Here is a 26,249-nt window from a genome sequence, read left to right on the forward strand (position 1 = left end):
ACCCGGACCCCAGAGAAGCCTCTCGAGGACGCAGGGAATCTAACCTTCATCCGACTAAACTAAAATACTTCCACTTCAAATTGTGACTTTAACATAAGGTGACTGTGTTTGTGTTTGTTTTGTTCTCCCGCTCCCACACATCGCCAAATATGGGTTGCATAAAACCTGAGAGCAACAAACTCGGAGGAGAAGCAATAATTCTGACGTCTAACAAAGAAATGGGTTTTTATTTTTTTGTTGCAGTTCAGTTTCAGGCCGAATGCAAAATGTATCCTACAGCTGTGTTCATTGTCTCGATTAGAGGACGAGTCATGTTTCACGCTGGGTGTCAGAGTAACATGAAAACATTTGTGGTTCTGGAAACAAACAACACGAGCGAGGAGTCGAATTCATGACATCAAACAGCTTTAATGATGCGTTGATGTTGGTTTGATTCCATTAAAGTTTACAATTAAGCCAAAGTCACAATACAAGCAGCCGGGGAATAACTCACTTGTATTAATCTTAACAGTTTCACCTGTGCCTTCTGTTCTTTGACGCAACACTTGATTAAAATCCGATGGGTTCCTCCCTGACCCACATAACAACCTTCCACCAAGTTTCATGGATATTCACTCTCTAGTATTTGCAAACTTACTCAGAAACAAACAACATGGGGTGGAAACAAAAACCTCCTCAGCAGAGTTTGGTTTCTTACTCTTGGTTGTTTGGACTCTGCATCGACGTCTCTTTATTTCGCCTCTTTTCTCTCCACACGATGAAGATGCTCTTCAAACACACACCGGTGACCTGAGATCACCGCTGAGAGCATCCGTCCCCACCTACTGAAGCTCCTTTAATAATTGAAATCCCTCACTGCAGATGAAAGACAGAAAGAGCTTTGCCGTTATCAATCTGCACGGAGCAGAATCTTTGATATGTGGCACCACCTTCATTTTTAAGCTTGATCTCCACGCACAGCTCTGGTCCGGACAGACACGGATGTTCTGTCTCAGTCTGGGGTTTCCAGAAACCAGGGGGCCACTGGCACGGCTGTATGTATATTTACTCTGCTGTCAGCTTGTCAGTGAGGATACAGTTTAATTCCAGGAGTGTCAGAGGAAGAAGCCCACAGGGGTAAACAGGGGAGGAATTGGGATGCAGGTCGGATGGATGAGAAAATTGAGTCTTAGCGGAGCAGGATGGTTGAGAAAGTGACCAAATGATCGATTGGGTAGATTTGTCGGATTTGTTACCGGTTACTTACAGTTGCAAAACTTGGTATTTTTACTTGCAAGTTTGAGACTTTGCATTTTCCTCAGGAGGGATAAACGGGAAACAGAACAGCGAGCGGGACACAAACGGCCGGAGGCAGGGATTGACATCCAAACAAACCGAGGCGTCCAATTAGGCTTTACACTGCATACTGGTAATTTAGCCTCCATGATACTGTGCGTACTGTAGGACACAGTATCACTTCCATATGTTGCTAAGAGTATATTTATTGGGCTGCGGCTAATTAAAAATACATCTGAGAAAAAAGCGCAGCCATTCCCTTGGACCTTTCTGAAGAGTAACTGAAGCACATTTCAGATTTCATTAGCTGCTTAATGATCATTGCCACTCTCACTAATGTGCCAATCAAAATTCAACAGTTTAATTTTTCTTGAAAGTTTAAGGAGTATCCTGAAACCGCGGGACGTTTCTCCAGCTAATCGATCGCTCTCGACGGGGTTTAGAAGAAAACCCGCATTTTCACAGAAGTTTATTTTATTTCATTGGATCCTGTTTTCAATAGAGACCTGTGGAGGGGGGGGGAAAGCACTCTCAGTTTTAACATATTATGGGTTTTCACATTTTCACAAGAGAGGAATGTGACTGCATGAAGCACAGTGGCTTTACATCATCAGGAGAAACACTTGCTAAGGTACATTGCATGTGACTGAAGGATTCCAGTAAAGTGCACATCACAGAAACTCACTCTAAAGATCGTAGAGCACTTTGCTCTTTAGTGTTTGACTCGGCCACTTCTGGAGCTGCGAGCGATCGACATCAACAAAGATCGCGACACGTGAGGAGAAGCAACGAACTCGCTACCGTCCCGACTTTTGTGTGAAATAGAAACCATTTGAAAACCACTTGTTTTCATTTAAAATCCCCGCTTTTGCCTTGGAAACTAGAAATAAGAACTTAGCCTACATGCTTTTTTTTCCATCTGCGTTACATTCCCAATGTGAGTCACGATGCATCTCATCCGACTCTGGGGAACAGACGTCGCAGCAGTTCCTAAATGGTGACGCATGCATATGTTGCATCAACGTGTTTAAGGCTTCAGAGCAGAGGGAGAAGGATGCACACAAACAATATCTCTGCAAACAACTGCAGACAAGCCCGTCGACGGTACCGTGATCTTTCAACTGAGGAGAAACACAATTTGCTCCCGTACAAAAATCCTCTCGTTGCCTTCAGCCTACTTGAAAGTCGTTCCACGTGAATATGGCGTCTGTGTGATGAGATCTGAGCAGACTTCCTGTATGACCAAGGAAACTCAGCAGACACAGGAAGGTTATAGGGTTTCTGTTCATTCGGGTTTGTCTTTTCTGCTGCAGCCTTCTTCGTGCTCTTCTTTCAGAAAAGTGCTGGTTTCAGGCCCCAAAGATTTCCTCACTATTAATTTCTGTCTGTCAGCGCGCCTTGCTGTGCACTTTTTGTCTATTCAGCTCGCCTCCACGAGGACTGAGCCATATTTGTCTCATAACACGAGGAGGCGGTTTATGTGCAGCTCTTGCATTTACATCAGTTGTAGTGGCATTTGTTTTCTGGCACACCTACCTGACTCCCTGACAGATCATTTATTTTCCTCTTGTTGTTCTTGTGTTTTTCACCAGGTGTCGGGAAGGCTACCAGGGAATCCGCTGTGACCAGTTTCTGCCCAAGACGGACTCCATCCTGTCCGACCCAAGTAAGTCTCTGCACTGAAGTGTATTCAGTGTTCCCACAGCCACCATTAGACCACAACAACAAGCATATGGAATTAAATATCAGGGAAACAGAGGGGGTTTCTTCCCACCATTTGAATAAGGTTCTGATCTGCAGGGGGAAATCAGATGTTCAGAAACTTGCAGTGACATTTACTCTACGTGTTCTCACTACCAATTCCCCAGCTCTGCTGTATGATACGTTTACTTCCAGTGGCGAAGCACATCCGCAGCGTGGCTTCTCGTGGAGTTCCACTTTCCACTATTTGACCTGCGATGTTCCCTTTGCAAACGCGTATGTTCGACGATGCCATTAGAGGGTTACGCACATTTGGAAAAGCTACTAGCATTGGGCCTAGTTAGGGGGCTTTCCTCTAAAGTGTTGGTCATTAGTTGTTCTCGTGGGGGGGCCCCCTTTCAGCTCGGGCCCCTGAGTCAATTGCGTGCTTTGCCTTTCCTGTTGCAACGCCCCTGATGATGTCCCTGACTTAACTCCCTGTATGCGGCTGCACAGTGACCAGTGGATTTTGTGTTTGTGGGTTTTGAAGCAGAAGAGAAATGCTGGTTTTTAATTTTTTACCAGCTACTAAAGTGTAAAAACAGTAAAGTATTCCTCGACTAATCGCAGGAATAAATACACGGAAGTTAAATATACGTCAGCGTGTTTGAACCTTTTACAATTACATTTCTGACAAACACTATTCAGCTGAGTTTTCTAACATTTTAAGCACCGTATGGGTTTCATGGATTTTCTATCTTCCGTTCTACTCTTTCTTTACATAAGCTCATTTTTGGTACTCGTATTACTTTTCTCATTTTCCTTTCTCTTCACTTCTTTCTCAAACATCCTCTCCTACTTCAGACTAATGTCACTTTTCCCCTTTCTTTTTTTAATCTGCCAAAGACGCAGCCCTCTCAATGTCACATACCTGAGGGAAGAACACAAATTGCCCCGACTCCTGTCCTTAGCCATCGCTATCTCCGCCATATTAATTCCCACGTTCCCCTCATCTCATTCCAAATAATGCAACCTTGTCACTGGGGCACTGACACTGTGGCAGTACAACAGCTTATCTGTGACTTTCCTGCTAACAAGCGGCGTGCAGTAACAGCACCATTTACCGTGAAGGGACGGTGATGTGCCTTTGGGTTTTTTTTAACTTCCTATTTGTCCTGTGTCTGAAAATCATATTATAAAATTAGAATTCCCCCTCGTGAATATGAAATTCTCTACTTGATTGCAAAGGGAGAATGGCCCATAGATGACACATGTAGATTAAATGTGGCAAATGGCAACATGGCTTGCTCTTTTCTTAATATCCTTTACTTTCCACATAATTAATTAAGTCTCTTTAATTAGGTTTTTAATTCCGAGCGAGTATTAGGGTAATTGTCCTTGTTGGAACAACATTGGTGCTCGTTCGAGTGACACCCCGCGCTTTGTTTCCACAACAAACCGACTGACCTGAACGTATTGGTGGCTAAGAACCGTTACCGTCCTCGTCATTAAAACAATTTGTCATCTGTCAGATGGAAGCAGTTGTTGATTGTGTTGCTGTGAAGAAGCTTTTAGAAAATATGTTCTCATAGGTTCAATGTAAGTATTTGCGGGAGGGTCCGGAAGACAGATTTTATTTTGGACATTATTCAAATGTTCTTTTTGCAAACGTCACAAAGGCTGAGACTAAAATATAGTTTAAGAAGAGTGAAAGTAATAAGTCTCGTACAATATTTACAAAAGGAAATATAAAACTTATTTGCTTATCTAACTTTATTTACAGGACGGCAGCCACATATAGGATGTGGAAGATTACTATAATAATCAATAAATATTCACTTGGATTTGAATGAAATGATTCTCTGGAAGTCGACAAGAGTATTTCAATTCAAACCCGACTTTCTAAACTCAGGAAATATGCTGCAAATCAACTCAGCCGTGAAATAAAGTGTTTGTGTTTTGTGTGTAATGTGTTTTTCAGGTGCAATTCTGAGCCGTTTCCAACTGCAGCGTTTCAGAGTTAAGGTTCGGAGGCAGGAGGTTGTTTATGTATTTATGTTTGGAAGCTATACAGAAAGTAGCTGCATGCCCCGACTCTCTGTTTGTCTCATAAAAACAAGCTCCGGCATCTGTTCTGTAGACTCGACAATATTCCACACGACTGCAGGGGTGAAAGGAATTGAACTTCGACATCCACAAACAAAGTTGTTCTCTGCCAAACCAGGAAGCGAATCTAAACCATAACCTCGGTTTTGGTTTCCTCGCTTAAAACCCTGATTATTAGTGGATTATTGGACAGGATGTATTCAGGTGAATTTCCATATAAATTGTCTTGGAGTTAAATCATTACTGACGGGGGGGGAAAGAAAAAGAAAGCGCTGTGTTTTCACGGCGTCCCGGTCGAACCTCCGGTCCCCGACACCTTTCTGTTTGTATCGGCTTTACCTCACACAACTCTCCCTGATTCATTTCTGATTTCACGCATCTATTCTTCGCAACTTTCTCCAACTCGCTGCCAAATCTCTATCCTCAATTCATTCTCTAATAGTGGGAATCGATTGGCGCACTTTCAGGTCATTATTCTCGCTGGCTCCAGTCCCGCTCTCAGCTGCCTCCTTTATTCCTGACAAGTCCCCGTTCTCTGTTCTCTATTAGAAAACACAATGTCGTAAAACTTGTGGATTTATTTTCCAGTAACACCAACTTTTTTTTTTGTCCTTTCTTTTCTCCATTTTATTCAACTATTTCCTGCTTCAAAAAAAAAAGTGGGTAAGTGCAAAGCTGGAAAAGAAGAGTGTGGCCTCCCCTCTTCTTTCCTCACACCTCAGATAATCTCAGCATTACATCCTTTGCTCGCAGATCATCAAACCCTCATTTCCCCGGGTTACCTTTGTGTCTCCTGCTCGTGTTGATTGCCTGCTCCCTCTTCCAAAACCTTCCCCCTCAGACGGACCCCCCTGCCCCCTCATCTGTCCCTCGCTAACCTCGTCCGTGCCATACTTTCCTGAACGGGCATCTTGTCTAAGCGTCAGTCCCTCATCCTCCCTCCCTGTAGTCCACTGCTCTCCGTCCAGCTCGTCCCCTAAGTGGCACGGGCCTCAGATGAGTGTATGGGTAGAAGAGGTTCACCAGCAGGGCAGACAAACGCTGCCAAGGACCTCTGGCACACCGCTGCCTCTGCAGAATGGGAGAAAGGATTTGCGGGGGGGAGGCATCTTCTGACTCGGTGCTATCGAATCGTCTCAGGGTCTCGCAGGACGAGGGCAGTGTCATGACTCCAGTGGCTGAACAAACAGAATGACAGTGAGATACAAGGCCAGGCAGAGAGGGAGATGTTTGTCCCCTCAACAAAACACCCAACACCACATGCTATAATTTAAAATATTCACAACAAGGCTGGAATAACATACTGGCTTCGGAAACTGCAAAACAATATCGAACATAAGCTCCAAGCTGAATACCAAATGCAACACATGAATAAATGCCAGACAGTGTTACCCATAAAGCATTTAACAGTCAAATTCAAACGTTTGGATTCCAGTTTTCTACAAGTGCTTTTACACCGTTTCTTATATCATGTCTCACTTGTTTTAAAAAGCTCTACATATGCACATGCCTCGTACAGAATAATGTGGAATAATAGTGTAATAAAGTTTTAATAAAGAAGTATTAAAACACTGGGAGGTGAAGAGGGGGAAATTGAAGGTTAATGGTTTCATTTTTTAATGAAAATTCATTTGAGACCAATTTAGAGTAATTGTTTTTTGATTAGGAGATGAATTGTTTCAGCATCACAATGTAGAGAGAGATGCCAAACATTTTATTTTGTGTATCAAATCAAATCAAATAAAATAAAAAGCAAAAGGCCACTCCTGCCACCTTTGGTCTTAACTTAATAAATATACCAAAGCTAAAACTTTTGATTTGAAAACCCCGTTCTGGCTCTTAGAGGTTTTAAAAGCACTGTGATGTCGCTCAGAACCCGATTCCAAACTACAGGATGAAGATATTAAAACTCTGATGTGTCAAACAGATCCTCCACAACAGCACATCACAGCGGGGGGGTTCCTCATGACTCACTGATTTAGGCCTCAAACTGCTGACAAGGCCCCACACAGAGTTTGTCACCTGACGATTCGATGTGATGTGTCTCCAGATCAAAGATTCCTTTAGGTTTCCCTCCTCCACCGTCAGAGAGCAGCAGAAGCTTGTTCTTGTTATCACAGCTACACTGCGTCAGTCCAGAAGAAACCCAGTTCCAAGGGGTTCGCCTGTCGAGACGTCTTCTGTTGTTCAAACTGGGAGGCTGATGATCGGCACATCTACTCTGAAGAAGAAGTTGTACAAGATGATATGGAATCCAGGCGCTAACATAGACTTGAACGTGGATCCTTCTCTCCTTCGCCCGAACCGCAATCTGTTCCTTTCATCATCTCCTGCAATCATTGTCTCAGCCCCTTTTTAAAAAGACATATTCCACCTTTCTGAATCGACGCCGTCGGGCAGATTGAGGATATTCTCAATATCTGAATAATCTACATCCCATGCATCACATCACAGCCCATAGACACGGAGAGGGAGAGATTTACAGATTTAAATCTGAAGACAAATTGAATTTGCACTATCTTTATGAGATTTGATTTCATGCTCGGCAGGTTTGTGTGTACCGCCGATGAGAACGTCGCAGTAATCATGCAAGTGCAATTTCCCCGAGTCTCCAGGCCTGTATCTCATGTTGTACTGCGTGTTTCAGGCCATAAGGTACAAAGGAAGCATAAAATGTGGGATTGCTTTAAGCTTCGTGCTTTTATCACGGGCCAACTGTTGAGTCAGGGGCAACGCAGGCACCTTGGATGGTTTCACCAACGCTCCACTGAGCATGTGATCGATGTGGTTCATTCAGAACACTTGTGTATCTCAATCGAAACTCAGAGAAAACCCTTGTTTAGTTGGCTTTCATGTACATGTACATGTGAATGAAATGTCCTTGAGCTCCAAAGGTCACGCTCGCTGGCTGACTGTGACCTTTACTTAATTTAAAATCAATAAGTTATCACACACACATCTGTGAGTGTTTGGCATCCATCATGAGACAACAGCCTCAAACACTTTACGTGGGTGATCGGGAACTAGATGCAAACTGGACGAGCAAAGTGCAGAGAGAAAGTCAATAAAAAGCCACAAGCACAGATACAGTATTTACTGTTTGTAAAGGGAGTGAACGTCAACACTGGTTCAATCTATTCAATGTGGAGATGTTGGTTTGTGAAGATGTATGAGGACTGAGTTTAACAAGTAGGCGTCAGAGAAGACATTTTGAAATCGTCCACATGGGAGCTGAGTGTTGATTTGTCATAACTGTCAATGTATTTCAAATATCAATCAATCAATCACGTTTTATTTGTATTTCACAAATCACAATTTGTCTCATACGGCTTAAATAATGCTTGACCTTTCATTTAACCTCTGGGGTTTTGTAATTCACACACATTCGGTTAGAAAAGGCAACAGAGCCAAATTGACAGAATGTCCTTCCTTATATTTCTTCCCATTCTGTGTGTGTGTCAGTGTGGAGAGGTTTGGGCTGTTCTGCTTCCTGCACGTCTCCATCCTGACATCCCTGCAGAGCGTTAGGAAGGTTAAAGCAGATTCTCAGGATTCATCTTGTTGAATTCACACAATCTAAAAGACGAGCATGTGGCTTAACGCTCGGCACGTCTGGCACCGGCCTCCCTCCACTTGACACTAACTAATTGTGGCAAGATAAATCCAACCGACCAGGATACGGATAAAGAACTGTCAAGTCTGCGTTCTTGACGGGTTTAAGATACTGAAGCAAGGTGGTGGTCTGAGCCGGTCGGAGTTTCTCTGTTACCAGACCGGAGCAAAACTCAGTATTTTATAGTGATGGAGATAATAACGGTGGTTTTGTGTGGAGCTGGAGCTGCAGACGCTTCTTTTGGTTTAATTGGTGCATGTCCAGGGTGAAGGAAATGGCAACATTCACATCCACACTCCAATTAAAACAACAAAAGAAGAAGTCTCTCTCTTTGACAGCAGGTCTCTTTGAAAACACATGAAAAGAATCCATTACACATTAATACTGTTCACAGCTTCTTCTCCCTCGCTGCAGGTTCGGTTTGTTTGCACTCACATGCAGGACGCCCGGGATTAGAATTAGCAGCATAATCCATCAGTTGATAATTATCAATAAAAGAATAATAAAATAACATACACTTGCGTAAAATAAATAAATAACAACAATAATCATCCCCGTCATCATCATCATCATAATAATAATACACTTAATATTGGACCTTTCAGTACAAAGTGATTCACAATAAGTAACACAACAAATAGTGTGTAATAGATGTAATAGATACATAAACAAACATCCAAGATAAATTCTAGAAAATCATTCTGGTAGAAGTACGGTTCGTGGTCCTTTTCTCAGCTGTGGTTCAGGAGGTAGAGGTCATCGGTTCGATCCCCGGATCCACTCTCCAAATCGCCCCTGTGCCAGTTGTGTATGAATGGTGTGTGATTGCAATTCAACCACTCTGTTGCATGGGTTTCCTCCCAGACAGGTTTGACCCGTCTGTTGTCGCGTACAGTTTGTCCACTCCCGCTGAGACCTCGCGGGGACAAGATCTCATTCTTGGCGTTTTGGTTGCACTTCCCCCGGTTGCACTTGTTTTCGGCGGTGAGAGCGAGGGGGAGGCGGGAGGACGGTGCGGGTGACACATTGTTCGATGGCGGCGGCAGAGTCTCATGGAAAGCTCCGTCAGCCTGAGCTTGCCAAGTTTCACACATTGTCTGATGGCGTTGCTTGCTGCATGACAAACTGACCTCGCTGCAGGAAGACAAAGTGATGCAGGACCGTTGCCAATGGAAATTTCCCTTTCCCAACATGTGTTTATCCATTTTCACTGTGATAAATCCCCGTCTCCTACACATGGAGATGGGTGCGTTATCTTTATCCACACATTTACCGGGCTGCACATCCCGGCTGAGGGAGTCGCTGGTGGTCTTTTGTGGAACAGCTCACCTGTCCACGCGCTAATTAAAGGTTCCTCATCCACGGCTGAAAGTGGCAGCGTCATTTGCACGCGGCCTCTCAGGCTCCAGGTTCACAGCGGGTCGTTGGCAGTTTGCATCTAATACCTCGCTGCTGTCAGCTTCCTCTGGAACACGCAGCACGTTAATTAGCTGCAGCCGGGCCGCTCCGTGTTCTCCTGCGTCCTCACCGAAGTCTGCGCCCGGCTTACCACCAGTGACACGGAGCATTAGAGCGCACACTCTGTTTAACTGCTACTCCTGCGAGCTGCAGCTGGATTACACACAGACGTGCTGCGAGTGTCTCTGTCCTCGCCGTGACCTTATCCTCACAAACGCCAAACCCGAACTGGGTGAATTAAATGTACAATAGCCTCCGAATAGAATTACAACCCTGAAAGTTTTGGGATTTGTGCTTGATTTTATTGGCTGGTCCCAATCAAACGCATGCATTTTGCCGTCTGTGTAGCATTAGCAGCGTCAGAGATTGGCTGACTCTGTCCTTTTATATTCTCCTTCTGCCAACAACAACAGAATCCACTCTGCGTACATCTCTTTTCAAATGGAGCTGAACCAGCTCTGAAATGACGCTCCTCCGGCGCGTGAACTCTGTGGAAAACAAAAAAACGACTTTAGCGACGGAGCTTAATGAATATCTACTGATTGCTGGAACCAATTTACCTTCCGTGCATCTACTGATGTGATAGCAAGCAATCAAAAGAGAGGAAATTTGTATGGATCGCGGTAATTCATCCCGCGTGCACCCCCCTGTGTGAGTTGCTGACAATATTTACACAAGTGAAGGATTTGGATTGAATACTAAAACAATAACTTGGTGGTTTACTTTCCCACCACACTGCTTTTTCTCCCTGTTTTCCTCCGAGCATCTGATCAAGACTTCGGGCTGTGCCCACATTCAGGCCCTAATGGAACTGGAAGGCCCAATTTATTGTGAAGTATGGGTCTTGTCAGCCGGTGCTTAGTGAAGAATATGTCAGTGGGATGCAGATTATCCCGGAGCAGCGGGCTGATATGCTCGCTGCTTGCACCCACCCTCCAGTCACAGGTCATTAATAACAGGGCCGGAGTGGCAGACAGTGCAATTCTCCCGCCTCGTCTCAACGTGGGACATTCTTCTCCTTCTCTCTCCGTCCATTCTTCATGTCTGTCTACACTTTTTCAATTCCCTTTCTCTCCAGCTCTTGCTGCTTCAAGTTTGTTTACTTTTTTTACCTTAACTTTTTTTTTCCTCTATGTATTTTGTCCTGCATGAGCCAAAGTTTGGCAGCCGGGTGTCGGTGGACCGGCTCCGCCCCACAGCCGACTGCTTCCCTGACGATAGAGACACAGAGCGACAAACTCACTTTACATAATTTACAGGCAGATTTTGTATTTCTTATTTTAACTAGATAAATGTGATGTCTTATTGAAATCTCTAAACGTTTAGCAGAGCTTCCAAAAACTTTAACCAATAAGTTAAACAAAGTCTGGTAGTGTCATACTGAACAGAAACATGTGCAGAACAAGATAAGATAAATCATCATTTTTACAATATTAATCACAACATGGCAAATGCATGAATGCACATAATAAACACATACAAAATTCTTACTTTGATGCATTAGGCAAAACCCTAGCTTTACCTATTAGGCTAATAATACATTGAAGCAAAATAATTCTGGAGAATAATAAAAACTAAAAGTCATAGAAAAATATGTCTAAAAAAAGAAATGGTAATTGAGTGGTGATAAAAATTGGAATGTGTTTTTTCTTTATTCCTGTTTGAGCTGCTGTGAACATCTGTCTGTTGCTGCCTCCTGTCATGTTTTATTTCCTGTCAGCGCTTCTTTGACGTGTTGACGGACAGCTGTTCCCCGCAGGTTGCTTACATTGACTTTTTCTGAATTAGCTGCTTCCTGCTGCTGGAAACACAGCTGATAAGACTGAATCTAAACTGTAGATACTGTGAATGTGTCACTGAACCAAACCGATCATTTAAAAGACACTAAAGAAGCTTTGTGGAGCTGCACAGTTGGTTCTAATTCTTCATTTCACGTCACACCGGAGACAGTTGAACAATCTGTTATTTGATAAACGTTGGTTAGTGAAGCTTTAAAGTTTTTTCCCTTCTCTTTTCTGGGCTTCAATCTGCTCCGTCTGATTTCAGGCCTTGTTTTTCCTCTCTTCAGTGCTTCCTCATTCCTGTGCTGTTTTCATTTGGTGGGTTCCAGGTAGAGAAGTAAGACGTAAGCAGATCATCCTCTCCAGGCCTTTTGTTTGGACCTGTCAGATTAATGGATGCAGAGCACACAGCCAAGATAAAAGAGCTCCTCTCACATCAGTATTCACAGATTCCTTGTTACAGAGCAACTTTACCTGTTTAAGCAAACGTCTCATCTGACGCCAGCCTAATAAAACCTGCCAGCGCCGACTAACGTGATTATGACAACTTGCCAGGAACACAGGTGAGAGAACAAGCTAATGGTCGATCAGCCGAAGGAGAAAAATTACTTCAAACTGTCGTGCCAACGATTTTTAATGCTCCTTTTACAAAGCGTTACCAGTATATTTATATATATATATATATATAACTTTAACCCAACTATATTACTCTCTAAATGTAAAGTCATCAGTCTGAATTATTATTTAATCCTCATATGTAGGACGTAGGAGTTTGCATGTTCTCCCTGTGCAGTGGTTTCCTGTCATTCTGCTCTGCTTCCTCCCACAGTTCAGGTTAATTGAAAACTCTTAATTGGCCGTAGGTGTGAACGTGACAGTGACTGGTTGCTTGTCTCTAAGTGTCCGACCTGTTATCTGCTGCTGACCTGTCCATCCTGTCAGCTGATTGGCTCCAGCTCCCCCAGCCCCCCTCAAAGGATAAGCTCTTTATGAGGATGCAACAAATTAATAATTTTACATATATGCTTATTCATGCAGGGTCCTTTTGAATGTTTTTCAGAATCAGTCCGTCTGCGTTAGACAGCTTTCATTTCGATACAGAAGAAAAAACTGTATTATATTCATTCAAATATGATTATAAATAGAAACATAAACATATAATTGCATCGGTAAAGCTTTATTTGTCACTTTGGCAAAAACTCGGCTTTCAGAATGCTTTACACTTACAATAAACAAGACTATAATACATCCTTATATCGTCATATTATTATGTACAGTAGTACTTTGTTTTTCTCTCCTGACCCTTCAGCAAAACTCTTCACTGCCATTAAATCTACAAAGACTTCAAGAATTCATGAGCATTAGAACGACAAAGATAAAACACTTAGACAAAATGAATACATGAATATTATTATAACGCAACACAATAAAGTTGCATCAGAATCGATGGGCGCCCTCTGCTCTATCATGGTCTGCTCTTCTTCAGAGCCCTCTTCTTCTTCTCCTCCTCTCATTCATTCTCTTCATAAGACTGAATCCATCACGCCACACATCTCCCCCCCCCCTTCAGCTCAGCCTGAATGAAGACCGGGGACCCAGTGTCTGTGCACATTAAGATACGCCGCTTTGCCTTTCCTCCACCTAGATGTGGCTCTAGTCCAGCGCTTGTGGTCATTAAACCTCCAGGAACAAGAGCGCTGATCAAGGATCACTGCTCGGGTTGCGTGGCAGTTTTAAATTGCACCGTGCCAAGAGGAACACTGGTCCTTTAAAGGCTGTGATGTAAAAATAACTGCAGCTATCCTCACGTTACCTTTCTTTGCTCCTCTGTCATGCACCAGACTGGAGGATCCAGCCCCTGAACAGCGGTTTGACTGTCGGTGTATGAAAGTGTATATGAATGTATATTTTTCTCATGGAGGCCTTAATGAGGTGATGGATCACAGAGGGCGGAGAAGAGCTGATCCAAGGCTCCTGTGGTAAAGCTGTTCGTCTGCTGCAGAGACAATATTGTGCGACTTGCCACTGAAGCACTTGTGAAGCTCGGGGGGGACGTGAAGCTGTCGGTGTTAAAAACGAGCGGCTGTGTGGGGAAGCGTCTGGATCTTTGACAAAAAGTAAAAAGCACATATCAGTGATCATAAAAAATTTAAAAGAGGAGAGGTCAGTTACAAATCCAAGGAGAATTTTGATCAGGAACATCTGATCAAAGAGATGCAACGCGCCGGGTGAATATGAATTCAACAATGTGTGTTTACTCCTCGTCGCTGTGCAGCTGAATACAGAAGAATGTGGTTGTTGACACACGTGATGAATGCTGCTTTAACAGTAATGGATCACTGAATGCTGTTTGTGCAGGTGCCTACGATATTTACACACAACAGCAGTTTTAAAACACTTAAATTGAAAAATGCCTGTAACTGCTAAATTACACTGGAATTGTAGATATTGCAAATTATAGCCGACCTTACACTTTTCAGTTTGTGTTTATTTGACTGCTTCTTAGGATCCATAATGAATCCCTTATTAGCACTAAAGCACAACAGGTCCACCTTAAAAACATAAAACGATGCATTAAAAACGTTATTTAAATTGAATAAGTTTTGTTTCTAGTGTGTTTATAAGGTGAGAAACATTGGATTAAATATATATACAAGGAAGTTTATAGAGGAAAGAAATAGTCCACTCTCCATGTTAGTTTCCTGGAAAACGAGATTGAATCCATTTACCTTAAATGTTGAGATCAGTGCAATCGGTTATTTATCCGACATTTTTGTCTTATTTACAGGTAACAACACAGAGAATAGACAGAATGAGTCTGGAGCCGTGTGTGAATACATGTGTCTGACTGCTGAGTCATGACTCTCCCTCTGAACGTCTCCATCAGGCTCCTCTGTTCTCTGTCAGCCGTCCACGCCCTGCAGGCTCTGCTTACTAAAACTCTGCTATCATTTACCACAACTACCCGAACTCGCTCTCGCTCTCTCTCTCTCTCTCTCTCTCTCTCCCTCCCTCCCTCCTCCTTAATTTCATGGCTTTTGGGAACAGTTTACTCGTCTCTCCCTCCTCCTCCTCCTCTCTTACTCATTCATCCCTGCAAAGCCCTTTCGGCGAGCCACCGTCCCTCCCGTCTCTCTCTCTCTCTCCGTCCTCCTGGTTTCCTGAACGCCTCAGAGGCGTCAGTGATTCACGCGCTGACCTTGCACCGCCGACATCTGAAGACCGGCCGCCCAGATTTCTTCTTTTACATTTGTGCAGCTGTCATTGCATCAGGGCAGCGACTGCAGGGGACACACGAGTCATTACCAGGTGCATTCTGTTCCCATGACGCATCATCATGAGGCGTACATGAGTTTATTTAAGCGCATGTTATTAGCTTAGTATAAGTCACAGTTTCGCAGGGAAATTACTTCACTTGAGTTCTCTTTGATGTGAAATTGTAAAATTTTGCGATGTGTAATAATGATGAATTACAGAGTAATTAGGGAGCTGCAATTTACATGGTGACTAATGGGCATAAAATATCACATCAAAATAAAAGTAATCTCTTTGACAGATCGTTTTTTCGTTGCCCTGGAAGCTGATGAAACGGGAGCAAAATTAGAATTTCCCAACCAAGGCGAGTGATAAGGGAGCACATACGGCTTAAAGCCTTCATCACAACTTTGAGTTTTCATTCTCAAGATGTTTTATGGGAGAGGAAGAAGCAGGCGGGTGAAGGGGGGTCAGTTACTGTTTTATCTCAGTGATCGGTTAATACTCGTTGTTCCTCACAACCACTGAGATGTTTAACCCATAGTCTGTAAAAGTGGACGACATGAAAGCTTCCAAAGAGGGTGGTCAAAGCATCTCGATCGCCCCCTGGTGCCGGGCCGCAGTATAGGTAATAAACCCTGCCTCCTCTGTGTTAGTGGATTGGACACGTACCAAACTTAAAAAGTCATCGTCCATCTTTATTTATCCACGAAGTCACAGTGGAAAGTAAAAGAAGTAGGAAGTGCCTTTCATGCAGAGAGTAAATTATTCCAGAAGAGGAAAACAGTATTTTCCACCAGCAGTCGACCAGAATGCATCCCCATTACTTTCTGCTTTATAAATAACAGACCACAGTCCAGTTCTTTCTAACGCTTAAAACACTTTCTTCTGCTTTTACTCTTCTTCACCTCCCACTGAGGCTGCTGCTTGTTCCCCCTCCACTCTTCACCTGCAGCTCACCGCTGGTTTACGGTCATTTTCTCTTAAAGCCGTTCCGAGAGGACATCGCAGAGAAGCTGCAGACTAAAGTAGAAGCGCAAAAGTCATGTTGAGGGAAAAGTGGCTGCATCGAAATGACAAATCACATCAATTCATAAAATAACTCCGGGAACACACTGAACATCGCAAATTGATGATGCGTAACCGTAAAAGCTGAAAATATAAAAAGGGTACGAGGTATTACGGAGTGAATGAAGGTAAAATAGAAAGCCCTTGGTAATATAATGTGAGTGTGTGGGTTTAGTACGAAGGGCCAGAGATGAAGACGTCGGTGATGCGACCCTGATGATGATTGACAGCTGCTTCTGGGCGTTCCCACGGCGATTCAGACGATGTCACCGACTATTTATTCCCTCTCCTGTTGAACAGTGCAGATGATGAACAGCAGCGTTCACAGATTGGACCAATTACTCAAAGTCTAAATGATACCAAGTCCAATTTCAATCCAAAACCAAACTTCAGATTAACCAGCTTTATCCGACACTTACATTTTCGTTCTGTAGATTCCACATAACTTCTTTCTGCTGCTTTCATAAACAGTCACATTTATGAATCCAATTCAGCAGCTATTTAACGTCAAGGCTCCCAAGAAAACATCACTAATGTAAAATCCGACCTTGTGCGGCGCTGAAAGAATCCGTCGATTAAATGTGAGAGTGAAAGTGATTTCTGCAGCGAGCAGGAAATAATGTGAGGGAGGTTACTGTCGTCGCATGGAGGTGACACTGTGTGTGTGTGTGTGTCTAATGGACCGTGTCATGGCGAAGGAACGGTCATATTTTAAAGATGTGGGCAGGTAAGATTCTAAAAAAGGGGGAGATGGTGACATTAGAACAGAAAAAAAATCATTCTAAACCTAAAGTCCTGCATTTTACTTTAGGAAATAAACTCAAGTCCAGTATTAACCCTCGTTTTCAGCTCCTCTTGTTTAGAAGAGCATCTTTCTTTGTAGCTGCCGCTTGTTCCACCTTCCTCAACTAACTAACTAACTTCACCCTCGTCCGACCGTTTGCTCCAAATGTTTGACTCTATGTCAGCGTCTGACTTCATTAGACATGTGACATTAAAACCACCATGAATTCATTAAATCGTCCTTCACTCACATGATTTAGTTTGCAGCTCAATAAACACATTTAAATTTGCTCTTTAGGTTTTCCATCGGCAGGTTGAGACTGTGGTTTTATTCTGAATCAGTAAACTGCTTCCTGCTGGATGATCAGCCTGAAACTGAACTGTGCAGTAAACGTGTCACAAAACGAAACTGGTAATTTACACGACAGTAAAAAGCTTTGTATAAACTGCAAAGTTGGTTATAATTCTCCATTTCACATTTCACTTGAGACAGTTGAATAATCCTTTATATGAGAAAGTTGGTTAGTGAAGCTCTAAATCTTTTTTTCTGTTCCCAGTTCCAATACGCTCCATCAGTCTGTCTGTCGTGTTCCTGTTGCTTCCTGTACTGTTTGTATTCAGCAGGTTTTAGGAAGTAAAGTAGTAGTATTTAATCTTGAGTACTCATCTAAGAAAGTAGTATCTACAGCTGAGTATGTGTAATGAAGTATTTATTACTATGCTCATGAAATAAAGTAGTATTTACTACTGAGTATATGTTTGATAAAGTATTATTTATTACTATATTAATGAAATAAAGTAGTATTTAATATGGAATGCTTGTGTAATAATGTAGTATTTAATACTGCATTCTAATATAATATTGTGTGTCAGTGCTGAGTTTGAGTACTATATTGAGAAATCATGTTATATATGTGATGATTTAGTATGAAGTACTGAATATACATTTTGATCAGCAACATGTTGACGGGCGCTGCCGCTGGTGTGATTGCATTTCAAGATGGTCTCTAGTTGCTATAGCAACTGCTGCAGGCACAGAAAAACAAAAGAAATGGAGGAAAACAGAGGAGAGACAGTAAAGGATGAAAGTTAAAGACGAGGTTCAACTTCAACGATGACTCAGATCAGTGTTCTGCAAATAGTTTGGAGAATAGTTTGACGCTTCTCTCAGCAATTAGGTCACAACACATGTGACCTAAAAAAATTCAATTAGAAAAACTACTAAACCACTTTTGGGCAGAATCCGTTCATATTCTTAACATCTGACGGTGTGAGGCTCACAAGCTTTTTGTACGAAATAACATCGAGGTTAGAATCCAGTGTTTTACCTGCAGATCCAAACCTGAAGGCAGCGGTTATCACAGGATGAAGTAAATATGTTTCCCATGTGACGGAGTAGCTCCACTGCGAGTGTTAATATCACTGCTGTGACTGCTCGTCCTAATTATAATGAAGATAAGTGCTTCCTGTTACATTTATATTTACTTCACTGCACAGAAACAAGCCGTGATATCAATCGATTCCTTCACCTGCAAAGTGGAGCAAACAGCTAAATATTGTGTAACGCGGAGCAACAGAGCGCCGACGTGCGAAACCCGGTTCGTTCTGTTGCGTCACATGATTGTGTGACAATATGGAATTTCATCAAGGCTGAACAGTGGACACCGCAGCGCCATCATCTAGTTTTTCCTCCTTCAGTGCCGCCATCTGTCAAAATATCAATTTATTTCCCCGGCTCTCTAAAGAGTGCCAAGCGCTAATTGGAAATAGCACGTAGCATATTCTCTGCTCTCCACACGTGGGGAGTGAAGCTATCAGTCAGTCAGAGACGGGAACATGATGCAATCACTCGCTCATCCTGGAGAAGAATTTTTTTATCTGACAGACGGAAGTAGAAGACACGAGGATTATGTGTGTTTGTGTCTGTGTCGCAGTGTAATCTGAGACACATTCACACAAACATCATCTGTAATAACACAGGAAATGCTTTTACTGCAGAATCCTCCCATTAGGTGCAGCACGCAAAGAACGGAACGGAGGAGAAATTATTAAATATGAAAATCTTTATTTTAACAATTCCTGATACAACATAGAAGATCAATGAATCAACCCAACTATAAAAAAAAAATACTGAAGCATTGAGAGAAACTGCAAGGAAAAGTAAAATGATCAAAACTAAATATTACCTTCATATTGAAATATGAAGTCTTAAAAGTTTGCACATCAGATTTGTAGACCTCATATATATTATTTAATATCAGTATTAAAGAACGGACAAAGATATCTTCTTCCCTTTGTTCGAAACCATTTCCCTGATGAAGGTCTAGCAGCAAAACGTCACAAATAAATATATCACCGTAACTAAGACAGTGTGCGGGGGGGTATTATCTTCTATATGTTATCATTTTAACTATCAGTATGTGTCATATCAAGTTTCACGGTAATCCGTGAAAACATAAAGCACACGAGGGCGATTGTGAATTCTTATGAGACTTATTTATGTCACTTCATCACCACTAATTTCATCATATATTTATTTTATGGGGAAATATGAGTGAAGTCGGTAAATCACCTATTGGAGGTCATCAAATCTGTCTTCACTGTGAGGCTGTGTCTCCAGAGGTGGAAGTGGATGGGACGCACACACACACACACACACACACACACTCACCCATGGGTCCACAGCGAGGACGGTGACAGGCCACTGACTTCCTGCCACCCACACCTCCCTCTGCTTCAGGCTGCTGCCACACACTCTCACCAGTTTGCTCTTTTTATAATTCATGTGAGTTCCTGTATGTTCTGTGGCTTAATTTCCCGAGCAGATAGAAAATTGGAGGGATTAGTGATTTCAAGGGCGTTTTAATGGGCTCTCCAGTCTGTTTATGTGTTTGTCTATGTTCACAAACAGCAGAGTTATACAGGAGATTTAGCAGCACTGGGCTGTTCCCTCGGTCTCATACAGACATTATTACATCTTTAAAAGCGAATTAGAAACAGCTTTGGATGTATTTAAATACGAAATCTGAAAATCAACACTTCTACACACACGTTTATGTTTATCGTTCCACCCCTTCTATCAGACAACGCCCAATTTCTCCTGGTATCGCATATACAAAACGTTTTCACCGTATCCTGCTTTGTTTGAAAGTAAAATGATCTGTTGAAGCCTCTTTGTTTGCAGTCTATGGTTGAAACTTGTCCCTGGAATGATTTTATAAATAAATATATTTTAAGTTAAACGAGGCAACATTATTTAAAGTGGAGCTTCACCTCCTCCAGCTACAACATTAAAATGCTGCTTGTATGTTAATGCATTAGTGATGATTATATTCAAATTAAAGAGTTTGTATGACTACACCGTTCTATTCTAGATGATTTCCCCTCAAATACAGTCTTTGGAAACTTTGGGATTGTGGATGCACTATTAAATTCAAGAGTTATATTTATACAGTATTTGTAAATGTAGATAAATGATCCGAATGCTTCTGCTGCCGCTGCTAAAGCTGAAGCTTTGACAATAAAGCAGCTAAAGCCGTTTTTTCTCCACAACATTTTTTAGTGGTGCCTCTACTTTTCACAGATTTGAATAGATTTTCAGTTTTATGAAAATGTATCTCCCGCTCCAGCCCCGTTATGAATTCAGATGCGGTGTTTTTCCAGCCTTATCCGTTGGTCATCCAGTGAATCAAAGGCCATCAGTTTCCACAGAGCATATTTAACCCATGACACCTCGGGCCCCTCCATCGAAAGTGGTTTACAGTAGCTGCAGTGCATACATCTTGAGTATGGGCGGCCCGATGGGAGCTGGAGCTCATATCCTGACAGTGCTGGCGCTGATATATGCTGTAGCCACCAAGCTACACAGAAAATGAAATCCCCAACCTTGGCAGCTTTAGTGCGAGGCTCTACTCATTGAGCTCCATGGGAAATTGAGTTGCTAACCCCGGCAGTAGCAGCACTTACAGCTCCACCCGAAGGGGCTGCGGAGCTGCAGAGTTCCAAAGGACACATCACATTTCCTTGTGTCTCTGTGGAGGTCAACGGGGTCACCCAGGCTAACTTATATAGTTTTATATATATGGTTGTGTTGTAAGATTCCAAATAAAACTCTGGACCAAACTGCAAATAAAGGTAAAAAGATATAGTCGTAAAAAAAAAACAGGCTCCCAATCCTGGGACTGTACTGGCAGATGCACAACACAGCCAAGTTTTATAAATGTTTCAGAAAGAATTCAGATGTTTTAATGTACTAGTACTTCTTTATTACACTTCACATAAGTGTAATATTTATTTTTATATGAATAATTCCAAATTTCGCATTAATCAGAGTGCATTTCCTTTTCCACAGTATTTAAAAAGTAGTCTTGCTAAATGTGGTTGTGTTGGTTTGCGTTATGTTTATAATTTACTTGTCCCATTCTGTAACTTTACCTGATCTGAAGCTCGACCTGCTGATCTCCTCATCCTGGGTTTTCTACCTTGTTATAAATATCCAGCAGTGTGGATTCCTGTTTATTCAGCGGTTGGTAAATATTCTCTGAATGCAGATGATTCCGTCAGCCTCCGTGTGAGAGTGGCCGTTTATCGTGTTCATCTTCTCCTGTCCTGCATCACGGGGCGTTTCTGAAGGGAGAAATGAAGAAGGCAGAGCAGAGAGGTCTCTGGGTCGTGGGTAAAGTGAAAAATGATCCGCTTACATCCGTGCTAACATCGCCTGATAAGATCGGGGGCCGATTGGACAGAGCTTTTCACATTAGAAAGACCAGCTCTGAGATGTAGGCCAGGGCCACTCAGCAGATAGTCTCTGTCGGTGTGGTAGGAGCCGGCGGTGTCACATCAGCACCTCCTCCGTCCGTGAGGGTGATTTTCTCGTCCTGTGCAGCCGCAGGAATCTCCTGTAACCGCAGAGATCAGGCTTTTGAAAGCAGAGCTTGTCACGGCTGAACTTTCATTCAATTACTACTTTATTTGCTTGTTTTTACACTGATGCCAGAAGCTGATGATGAAACAATAATAAGACATCTCACTTATCCGGAGAGCCACAAATTGCCTCAAGGCGTAAAAAACTATGGTGGAGGAAAAATAAATCAGCTGAGTGAAACCGTGTCTATCCAGGTCTGTATTTGTGCATTTTAGTGGCACTCCGATGCACAGCAGTCGATTTGTGCATGTGTTAGATGTGTTTCCCTTGAAAGCAGAAACCTTCAGCAGCCTCTGTACTTTACACTCAGCTGGAAAATTGCTACAAAAATGTAATTGTGGTTTTACTGTCAAAATGCAAAGCGTTCATGGAGCCGAAATGACCTCAGACCTGCTTGTGTCCCTGATATGTTTAACACAGCAGAGCACACACAGGCTCCCACATTAACGCTGCTCAGACATCAAGGATACTGGGGCCACTGTGCTGATTGTTCAGCAGTTATATCCTGTGTGTTTATCTGAGTGAGTGTTGGTTCATGACGAGACTGACAGTTTTTCAGAGATGCAATGTCGCAATCAGTACAGGAATCTTAAAAGTGCAGTTAAGGTTAAAAACATACGGTGTTAGGTTTTCATTATGAAGAGTTTATCACTTTAAAATCACAGATAATGTCATTAACAAGGACTGTGGGTGTGGGTTGATCCGATTTCATTCAAGTATAAGTACATTTTATGTTATTTAGCATAAACATGTATAAAACTTTTGCACGAAACCTGTGTAGTAAATAATCCAGTATAATTAAGTAGTAAAAGACACAACAATGTAAAACAGAACAGAATAAAATGTGAATTTAGTAAATCAATGTGCTACAAACTTATAGGAATAGTCATTACAAAGACATTAGAACAAATAAGGAGGTATTATGTTGTAAAAGTGAAAGGGTAAATACTTGTACATGTTGCGTAGTCTGTGTGTGTGTGTGTGTGTTTGTGTCATTTCCTATTATTAGCATGTTCCTTCTGACTCCATGTGACAAGCGATAAAAGTACAGATACAGCATCCCCACATGAAGGAAAACAACGTCAGCGATGATCTGGGGATGAAATGTGACACAATGCTAACGCACTCTATTCTTAATAATAACTTTATTTTCTTTCTCTCTCCCCCCCCCTTCTTCTCCTCCGCCTGGAACAACAGATCACTTGGGCATCGAGTTTATGGGTAAGGAAGCTTCTCTCATCTCGTGTCTGCATGAGTCACAAATGTAAACATCACACGGCGCCGTGCTGACTCCCGTGTTGTGATGTGCGGTTGTTTCCATACATAGAGTGCACGCATCGCTAATGACACCCAGCACATGTCATACGTGGTCGTGCTTAATCACATATGGCACCATTATATCATGTGAAGTGGAAACAACAGAGCTGTGGTGAATGCAAACAGCGTCTGTGTGTTCACACAATCTCTCTCTCCTCCTCCTCTGCACACACTGCACTGTATATCTTTTAAATATTAGCTATTGTCTTTATCTCTCTACACATTTGCTTTCTGCACCATCTCCGTCTTTATGCTTTCTTTCTTTCTCGCTCTCTCCCTCGCTTTCTTTCTCTCTCGATTGCCTGTGAAGTGTCCCCTCAGAATACCAATGTGCTGCAGTCTCCTTGGAAACAGTGAGAGCGGCGGGGAAGGCGGGGTACAGTGAGGGAGTTTTTATGCTGTTGGCACCGTTTCCGAAACGAGCTCCTCATTAGTGCGTCGCCTATGTGCTCACATGGGCGGCACATGTTCAAAAGCGTGTTACCAAAGTCCTTAACTTTCTACTTACAGGAGTTGGATGAGATTCTTCCAGCGATTGTGCGTCAGACGTTTGTGGGTTCCCCCTGCACACGCCTGCGAGGCTGTGCAGGGTGGACTGCCAGCGGCTCGTTCCTCGTTGTTGCCCAGATCCTCTCTCTCTCCTGTTCCTGGATCTGTTTGGTGTCACAGCTGAGGAGCTAGTTAACGACAGGCAAACTTTAACCAGAGCCCGTCACTCGCTCACTCGGTGGAATCCCGGCCCTTTTCCTACACGGACAGCGTAGAAAAGCGATGCATCATCTAGGAAAATGGCCTTCATCATTGCCTCTGTGTTCTCAAAGTAAAATTGCACAGAAACCAGAAGTGCAGCGTTTATTTCTCTGCTGCGTCGCGGCTGCATCTGCAGTCCCACGAACAAAAGCTTCCTTTTTTTTTTTTGCTGAGACTATGCAAACTTGGCAGTGACAGATGATCTTTTCCACCGAGCTATCTCTCAGGTTTTCCCATTTATATTCAGTGAGAGGTTTAATGCCTCTGCAACATTGTTCAGGCTGCCACAGTTTCCTTTGCCTGGCGAATGTCTCTAGTCGTGCCAACGTCTTCCCCTGCTTTGTGTTAAGCAGGGCACAGAAAGATAAGCACATCCCACACTCGGCCCTGGTTTGTCACTTTGGAAGCTTATTCTCCTGGAAAATTGGAGAAGAATCTGAGGCACTCGATCAAAAATGCAGATACACTCAAAATCTTCTATCATAGACGTTTGTCAATAGTAAGAAATAACTAAATATATATGGTCCCTTGTTTAAAAGTACAGTCTTTAACTTTTAAGGCTCGTAATCTAGGCGATAGAAGGAAGAGGTCAAATGATTCTGCTGAGATAAATAATCCTCCTTTAATAAACGTACAGTTTACATGAACATCAGATCAGGTCTTACAGTCAAATCATTAAATCACCACCACCTATAACCTCAATGTTATTACAAATATAACTGGATTGTATGAAATCTTACACGTTTCTGTAATACTAGACCTGCTGTGCCAACATTATTTTGATACTGAGCTTAAACTAAACACACTAATCCAGTGGTGCTGCAGTTATTTCCCACAGCCACTCCAGTGGTTTACAGAGAATTAACCATCCCCCTTCAATAGAGTCCGTATCTGGGGTTAAAATTAGAAATAAGAAATCAGTGTCTTAAGCCTGAGATCTCTTCACCCAGTATTTCACCCACCCAGGTCTTTATTAAACTGAGAATATATTTAAAAAATACTTGGATCACGACTTCTTCTTCGTACATGTTTTATGCTGCTCGGCCAAAAAAAAAAAGAGAGGAGACGGTCTCACTGTATCTAGTCGGTCGGTTATGTGGGCATCAATATTTCCTTTCCATCAGAGATCACTGAACTCTGACTGGAAAATGTTCCACCTGCTTGTAAATCAATGTGAGAGCAAAGAGTTACAGGCAGCTGTTTTTTGAGGCAGGATGGATTTTAAGTCATGTTGATTTTCATTTTCTGTCCAGAGGGTTCAAGGTGTGTCTGTGCTGAAAGGAGACGGGTTTTTGGCAAAGTAGAGCAAAGGTGAAGGATGTGAGGGTGCACACATTTCTGTTTGTGTGTTATTAGATCTGAGGTATATTAGATCTGGAGTATATTAGATCTTCAGTGTATTGAGAGCTGACATTGACGTTGTGGACGTTTATGTAACCAGGTCAGGGTCCGTTCTAAACCTGCATGTTTGTAATGTTGTTTGAATTATTCCTTAGTGAGTCGTCCTCAAACACAATAAACTGTTACTTCTGAACAGTCTATGGTGCAGAGTAAAGTTTGTGTTCATCCTACCTGGTTTGTCTGTAGTGAAGCAGTTGTGCGTCCACGATCAACCAGAATCATATTTTGTTTTTTCCCAGAGGTCTGTTAAGAGATCACGCCTTTTCAAAATAAAATCTCTGTACTTTAGCTCGATACAAAGCATTGCAGCAACGAAAAAAACAAATGTTATGCTTTTACTTTGTAGCCAAACTGCTACAGAGGAGCAATGTTGTTGCCATGACAGAGATCAGCACCTGCAACAACCGTGTTGAGTCAGATATGATGAGATAAATATGATCTGATTATCTGAATGATATGGGAGCGATTTTGACACAATCGCCAACCTCTGCAAATTTGACACTGCACTTCCTTGGGCCTGTAACAGCGCACATGACAAGTATGAGGCTGATAAGATGAAGGGTTCTTGAGATATGCTTCCTACAGACAGAGATTTGTGGAAAATTGGACAGATTAGATGGATTCATTTGTCTTAACATGTAGAGTTTAGGGTTAAAAAAGTTTGCATCTCACTCTGACTTTGACAACTTAGGGACTGAGATGCATCATGACTGCAAAACAATGGGAAGAGAAAACCAGAGAGGAGAAGAAAGACATTCAGACGTAGCACAGACGCAGACGCTCTGTCATGTCTTCTCTGAGATAACGTTTCAATCAAAAGGTCTTACAACTTCCATCT

The 26,249-nt window shown here is 42.5% G+C and overlaps 1 protein-coding gene across 2 annotated transcripts in view; it reads left to right on the forward strand.

Annotated features, from left to right (window-relative positions):
- Positions 1-26,249, forward strand: part of LOC118119488 (pro-neuregulin-3, membrane-bound isoform) — a 293,803-nt gene that overhangs the window by 237,613 nt on the left and 29,941 nt on the right. Inside the window, exons 3-5 of one of the 2 annotated variants that reach the window (XM_035173517.2) lie at positions 2,868-2,941; positions 5,722-5,724; positions 23,141-23,164. In XM_035173517.2, coding sequence (XP_035029408.1) covers positions 2,868-2,941; positions 5,722-5,724; positions 23,141-23,164 — 101 coding nt within the window. The remainder of the gene's footprint in view (positions 1-2,867; positions 2,942-5,721; positions 5,725-23,140; positions 23,165-26,249) is intronic. The other variant, XM_035173518.2, reaches the window with a different exon arrangement.

This window comes from Hippoglossus stenolepis, chromosome 12 (genome assembly GCF_022539355.2).
Source record: "Hippoglossus stenolepis isolate QCI-W04-F060 chromosome 12, HSTE1.2, whole genome shotgun sequence".
Classification (NCBI taxonomy): domain Eukaryota; kingdom Metazoa; phylum Chordata; class Actinopteri; order Pleuronectiformes; family Pleuronectidae; genus Hippoglossus; species Hippoglossus stenolepis.